The sequence below is a fragment of the Siphateles boraxobius genome, unplaced genomic scaffold, assembly GCF_051911475.1.
Source record: "Siphateles boraxobius isolate OS27281-9 unplaced genomic scaffold, OSU_SipBor_1 19, whole genome shotgun sequence".
NCBI lineage: Eukaryota > Metazoa > Chordata > Actinopteri > Cypriniformes > Leuciscidae > Siphateles > Siphateles boraxobius.
The window spans coordinates 31727655-31735376 of NW_027508799.1; the positions used below are offsets into that span (position 1 = coordinate 31727655).

The window sequence follows — 7722 nt, forward strand, 5'->3', positions numbered from 1 at the left end:
ACTCTTTGTTGAACACAGATCTTATTTTTTGCGATTTTCCAAAAGTCTATGGGGAAAATGCATAGCTTTTTGATCAAGGGAACCCATGCGCCGCTAACTTCCGAGTTGTCCTACAAAGTGACGTCATAACTTCGGCACTCTATTGTGATGTATATCTGACTGAAACGGTTTCTGTAACAAGAAAAATGTAGGGTGGGACTTGGATTTTGTCCATCGGGAATTGATTGGATCGTTGGATCATTGTGGTTTGCCATTGGTTGGTCTCATGTGAGCGACAGGTTGTCCCACCCTCATGACAGTAAAAAATAATAATGATGATGCATATAGTTAATTTTTTTTTAATAAAAACAGCAAAATTCCATAAAAAATAGGAATTGTCCATTTCGAATTGAATTATGTAATGACTTATCTTAACAATGTTTTATAGACATGCAGGTCATGTGCTTTTGCCAGCCAGCTATAGTCAAAATGTCAGAGTTGCCTTGAGTCACCTGTTGCTCTGTTAACCCATGTGCAGCAAAACACTTCATCCGTTGCACGTGGTTAGAGGAGTCTTTACTGATGAAAAATACCTCTTCAATCAGTATTCATTTTCTTCATGACTTTCATCCAGCACATGCACTACAGAAATGTTATAGGCTACATAGATTTTTCTTCAACTATGGGCACTTTTGGTCCTGTGAACTTAACCTAAATAAACTCTTAAACTCATCTTTTGCAATGATCTCACTAAGTTAATCACAACGTTAAAATCAATTGTATATTTGATTTGTCTGGTAAAATCAAATTTTTTACAGTCTATTGTAAAATGCCAAATAGTTGATATACATGCATCAACAGAGGATTTATCATTATATTTGAATTTGGGACAAGGTAAAAACAATAAAATCTGTTTAAAAAAACAAAACAAAAAACAATTGAAGACATATAATAATAATAATCCGCCATTACATGTGTTGTATTCTGTGTAACGTGCACACGTGAACCCGCATGAGGACGTGACAGCACAAACCAACCAATACAAACCAGGCGGAAGTCTGTGTTGGGGGGACGTCGGCGTATACTGTAATGTGATTGGCCCTACTGTATCCAGGTCCACGTTAGGTCACGCCTTATTATGTACGTCACAACTGGTGGTATAAAAATGTTTCGCGGCAGCGCGCTGACGCAGCCCTACTTTGTCAGGGAAAATGTATCGCTCGCGCTCCAAGTGTAACACCGGAATCGCTTTTAATTCTTTCCTTTTCACTGTGCCACTGGAATATACTCAACTGAAAAGACATTATAGTAAAAACTGGTCGTGTATTGGTTGATTTTTCAGCTGCGGAACAACTCATTTAAGCAAGATGCCACGGGCCAAGAAAAGGAGCGGCAGAGGTAAGTAGGGTGGGAATGTCTGCAAATGACCGGTTGTTTTTTGTGGCCTGCTGCGCGAAAAGGATTTTGGGATTTGTAGTTCTTTACGCGTCGAATCGCAATGAAATTGGAGGAAGAGAACTACAATCTCCATGACTACACAGCCGGGTTTGGTTGACAGCCAGGAGGGTCTTTCTTTTGATACAAACAAAAGAATAATACAGTGTGAGCCATGGACGGTCGAAAATGTACGTTTCTGTTTTTAAATGTTTGTTTTTAAAGTAATGTTTAGTTTTAAATAATTGGTTTATATACACCGCTTGTCTATTAATGGCATTTATAAAACGATTCGAAAAGATTAACAGATGCAACTAAGATTATAGATATAACGTTACGGTACACTATGATTAATTAATAACAAAATAATCTAACCGGATGATTCAACTCAAATATGATTGATTGTGCTTAAGGTCAATAAATTGAATTGATATTTGTTATGAAATGTTAAATAGGAAAACGCAACTGTAATGTTTGTTTAATCTCTCAGATGTCAGTGTGTGTTTGAGGTTATTTCAGGCCATGCTGTCACACTTATATAACTCAGGCCTGCTTTGGGACCAAATAGAGAGGACAGGAAGAAACCAGGAACATGAAGCCCACATTTTTCAGCTGTAGACGTCTTTAAATCAGTCTGTTATTAGATGTTCTCAGCCCATCTGCTCGCTGGATTTGCACAAGCCTTTGAGAAGAAAGAGACTGTGTGTTCTGGCACCCTGCTGTACTCCTCCCCACCATCCCACACTTTGTTCTGTCTGTATACATGCTGTTCACTTCTATATCTCCTAAACATATTTACTTTTGTCTGAGAAATCTCAAAGAGGGCCTGTTTTGTTTGCATACGTGTCCTCTGACCTTGCCGACCAACCGCACGAGAAACTTTGTACCTTCTGCAGATATCTGCGTTTTGCAGGACTGATAACACTTGCTGGATGTGACTGAATTCACTATACACATTTAAAGACTTGATCGTTCTTTAAGGTCAAACTGACCTCCACCCACAACATCTTATCACCTGAAATTATTTGGAAAACACACTTCTCTGTAAGTGTCATTACAGGGTTGGTCAACATTTAAGGGCTCCTAAAGTGAGAAATAATTTGTTTTTTCTAAAGAATGAGGAAAATATATATATGTGTGTGTGTATTAAATAAAGATGGTAAACCTCTGATGTAATTGCAGTAAATACTGTATAAGACTATAGAACAATTAAACAATAGTGGATATAACACAAATTTTTTCTTAAAACATTTTTTACATTTGTTTTACTTCTCCCTTTAAATATTTTGGACCGTTCAAGAGTCATTTATGCAATTGTATATCAAAAGAGTAGTTTCCTGTCTTTTCTGGTATTGTTCAACTGTTTGAGGTTTAAATAATATATATATATATATATATATATATATATGAAATGATTAATTGAATATTACAATATATATACATATATATTTATATATATTGTAATATTCAAGTAATCATTTTTAGAGAGTGTAATTAGTACAGTAATCTAATTACACTGTCTAAGATGTAATTTGTAGCTAGTAATTAATAACTTTTTTAGAGTAACTTGGCCAACACTGTCATTTATTTACATGTCAACACCAAATAAACCGTGTAAACTCCCATCATATCCCTGCATTAGAATACAGTGCATAAATAAATGATCCCTGATTATTTTAGTCTGACTAGCTGTTTTATTGGCACATGTTCAGCATTAAACCGAAACTCTCACTATGTGATGCAACTATGCAAAAGGGTTTTTATTAAAGAATAAGGCGACGTCAACAAAGGTTAAAGTTTGGTGTCTGTTTTTGCAGGGGGACAACAGGGAAATGCCCAGCCGTTCAGTGATGAAGACTCCTCTATCGAGACCCTCAGTCACTGCAGCAGCCTCAGTGAAAGAACCAGTGCAGCAGAGGAAGGTGCGTATTTACAGTCTCCTTAGATTTCTGCTTTGGCTCTTGTGGACTGCTTTGTGGCATGATATTAGAGATGAACATTTATGATTATCACTCGTCCTATTTGACAGCTGGTGAAAGTGAAGAAATGGCTCAAGAGGACTTCCAGTACAAACTGAAGGTGTACATCGACAGCACAGTGGACAAGAGGTATGTGTTCATTCAGATTTCAGAATCGCACTTGTAGTTGATTTGTTCCAAATAATCGATGTCATTTCTGCTTCCTGCTGCGGTCTGAACGGAGTAATTATCCTCCCCTTCTAGTGCCAAGACCAGACAAGGTGCCCTTGATGGACTAAAGACTGCCATGGCAACCAAAATCCTCTACGAGTTCATTTCCGAGAGAAGGATGACCATCACGGATGGCATTGAGCGCTGCTTGAAGAAAGGTTGGTTTAATTTGTGATTTTGAATAATTGGAAATAAACCGTTTTCTTCAGATGTTGCCATGACATCAGTGCTGAAAGTTGAGCTGGCTGTTTGCGTCTGCAAACCAGGTAAAGGAGTGGAGCAGTGCGCCGCAGCCTCGCTGGCGTGTCTTCTGTGCATCCAGCTGGGTTCTGGGATTGAGAGCGAAGAGGTTTTTAAAACCCTTAAACCTGTATTTAAGACTATCCTCAATGATGGAGCTGCTAACATCCAAGCCAGACAAGCGGTAAACCGTCGTGTTCCTTTACTGCGCCTTTATGGGGAATAAAATGATTCTGCAATTCAGAAAATATGAGACTGTAACAATCTGTTGATCTTTACTCTGTGTTCCAGTGTGCAACAAGTCTAGGCCTCTGCACTCTTGTAGCAGAAGATGATATCATGGTAAGCGTTCAAATGCAAGTTGGCAATAAAAGCCTTAGGGCATGTTTACCAGACAACAATCTACTAAAAACTGAAACTCTTTTCCTTTGTTTTTTTTGCATACAGACAACAACGTTGTCAAACTCTCCCCATTCACATAGATCTGCGAAAATTGACTAAAACGCTGTATTATGCAAGGTCACTTTTTAAAGAAAAATTACGCTCCTATAGCTTGAACGCATAAAATGCATGTGCATGAAGTCACTGTTTTGACAAATTTGAGTTTTTGTAGTTTACATGGAGACATTAACGGTATAATTTTCAAAAACTTTTTCAAATGTTTCTGTTTTCAGGCCCCCAAAACGCTGTTGACATGTTGATAAACGGCCAAACCGCATAAAAAGTTTTTAGTTGAAAACGTTGTTGTGTAAACAGCCCAAAGTATGGTCTTTTAAATTCAAGTACATTGTTTTACCTTAAGATTTTCTTTTTCGTCTTTTTGCAGATGTCTGTTAATATAAATATAAAATATCATGAAAACCTATCAGTGAGCTGAACTTGAGAACCACATAATTTGTGAACTTTTCAAGTTTTGAGGCAATAATTTTCATTCATCTGGTTGACAAATCCAATTGATACTCATTCTGGAATCGGACTAATCTGGTTGAAAATGTCAGTTTGTTGATTTAATGATCAAGTGAAAGTGGTTCCGGAGTTAACCGTAAACATGTTTTGAGTACGTTGAGTTGACTCAAACCTGCTGATTGTCACCTTCAGGATGTGTATGCCACTATGGAGTGCTTTGAGAGCCTCTTCACCCACTCGTACGTCAGAGAAGATGGAAGCCGACCTTCTGTGAATCCTCAGACCACACAGCTCCACACGAATGCTCTCTTGTCCTGGGCTCTACTGCTCACCATCTGCACCAGCAGCCACATCAGAGACATTGCACAAAAGTAAGTGCTGGAAAACACTGTTTTATGCCTTCACTCCTTCATGGTACTGGTCTTTCAGGAGACTTTGAGACCTACAACTACGATACAACCTCTTTCCAACTTTTATTCTTACAAGCATATGCTTCTGTTTTTCAGACATCTGGCTAAACTTCCACGTCTGTTGGAGAATGACAACGTCAACATGAGGATTGCTGCCGGGGAGACCATCGCCCTCCTGTTTGAGCTCAGCAGAGATGTTGACCCTGTAAGTTGTCTAATTATTTAAATAATTAACAGTGATGATGATATAAATTTGCTTTAATAAAATTTATTAAAAATATTTATTTTATTAAATTAGTAAATAAGATTTATTAGGGCTGTAACAGTTAAAATTGATCACAAATAAATAATAATAATATTGATAAGTTATTTACCTTTAAAAATGTTGGTTTTTGTACGGTTCAGTATGTGCTATGTTCAGGACCAATAGGACTTCTGTCGATTAAAACTAAAGAAAATAAGAACAAATAATCACTACATAGCTAGTAATCGCACAAATACAATAAGCAAAGATACAAATGAAACAATCAGTGTGTTTACATCAAATGTAAAATATTGCATATAATCTTTACTGTATAAATTAAATGAAGATAAATTCTTAAAATGACTGAAGTTATTAATTATTTGGTCTTTTGTCGTTTGATTAACATTAAAAACCGATAGCATCAGGAATATTAGGCTGCAATCACTTTAAAACATAATGCACAGATCCAATATACTGATACTGTTCTGACATGGCACTAAATAAAACAATCTGAATCTACTGATACTGTTTACATTCACTTAAGACATAATCGACTGTTTACTGGGATACTCTGACAAAGTTGCAAAAAAATTATGCAAACATGGCGTTTAAGGGCAAGAAGACTTAAAAGAGAACTCAATTTAGCATTCACTCGCTGCCTGCCTTCCGTGTGCACGCTTCGGATAACTTCTCACACAGCGTGCATTATTATTATTCTAATGAATAAAATATGTAATATTTTAAATTAATACATTTGAATAATTTACTTATTTTAATAGTTCAGTAAATTAAATAATTTGTTTGAATTAAAGGTATTGGTCTCATTTCTTTACCTTCACAGGAGTTTGATCATGACGACTGGGAGTCGTTGTGTGAGAAGCTGAATGCATTAGCCACTGACTGCAACAAACATCGAGCCAAGAATGATAAGAGGAAGCAAAGATCTGTCTTTAGAGATGTCCTCAAGGCAGTAGAGGTGAGACAGGAACTGAATAGTTCTGAATAGGTGACCCGTGGGTGCTGTAGTTCAGACTCTGACGTCTCTTCTGTGTCGGGAACAGGAAGGGGATTTTCAGAGCGAGACAATCCGCTTCGGCACCGAGCGAATGTTGATCGACAGCTGGGTGAGGAAGAGGACTTATGACACCTTCAGAGAGTTTGTAGGCTCCGGGATGAACTACCATCTACAGGTAAAGCTCTCAGATGTTGAATGCATCCAAAAAAAAAAATGTAAAAGTGATTTTCGAAGTGTAATCTTCTGACCGCAGGCCAACGAGTTCATACGAGATGTGTTTGAACTGGGACCACCGATGTTGATCGATTCTGCCGCTCTGAAAGCCATGAAGAGCTCCAGACTGGAGAGAGTAAGCAAACTGTTTCTGTTCCACATGTAGCTGATTTTCAATGTACTGTGGTTTTAAGATTTATTTATTTTTTCTTGTGGTGTAAATTATATGCCTTTTTTATTTTTTATAGCACCTCTACAACGCAGCAGCATTTAAAGCTCGAACGAAGGCCAGGAACAAGTTTCGGGACAAAAGGGTGGATGTTGGGGAGTTTTAGGAAGTTTTGTAAAGCACATCATTTTTTTTTTCCTTTCTTTTTAAGTGTTTCTATTCTTCACATTCCTTACATAAGTCTTTTTTATATATATAAATCTACATTAAATGTTAATATTTGCTATCCATAAATTCACTAATTCATCCTAGACTCTAATTTATGTCTGTATTTAAGTGGTGTTTGTTCACTAACGCTTTTGCGTCCTTGTAGGTTATGTATTGTACAGTATTTATGACTCTTTTATGTTGATGTCACAATGGGCTGTACTGTAGTTGCAGGGCTGTGCATTAAAAAACAAAGATGAATAAAGTTAGATCAAGTTGATTTCCCCAATTCAAAAGTCCTGGTTTGTCTTCAGTATGTTATGATAGATGAATCATTTTAATAAGATGAGACACCTTGAACTCTCTCAAAGAAGGTTAAATTAGACATCCTGAACCTCCCATGCACTTTCTGCTGTTTGCTTTATTCACAGTTGTCATGGACACCAATCCACTCAAGCTGATATATAACCAGTGATGTTTTGTAAGAAAGCATACATGTCAGCACCACATCACACGCTGACATGGACATGAGGACACTGTATTGCTGTGTTCACGCCATGTCGTAATTACCATAATCTGGAGATGACAACACGTGACGTTTATGTTTGGAACTGTTTCTTGTTTCTTTGGCAACACTATCAATGCCTAAATTAATCCGCAGAGGTCAGGTGGTACAAGTAGGAGCTCTCAGAAAATTCCCATTTTACGAGCTCTAC

General features: G+C 37.3%; 1 protein-coding gene across 1 annotated transcript; it reads left to right on the forward strand.

The window, feature by feature from the left end:
• The first annotated feature begins 1125 nt into the window (after nt 1-1125).
• ifrd1 (interferon-related developmental regulator 1) lies at nt 1126-7302 on the forward strand. Its single transcript, XM_077235027.1, has 12 exons — nt 1126-1377; nt 3231-3335; nt 3443-3521; nt 3636-3760; nt 3869-4026; nt 4134-4184; nt 4941-5119; nt 5255-5363; nt 6244-6378; nt 6464-6592; nt 6671-6766; nt 6879-7302. Exons 1-12 carry the CDS (start codon nt 1347-1349, stop codon nt 6963-6965), a joined length of 1284 nt encoding a protein of 427 aa, XP_077091142.1. The 5' UTR covers nt 1126-1346; the 3' UTR covers nt 6966-7302.
• The last annotated feature ends 420 nt before the right edge of the window (nt 7303-7722 follow it).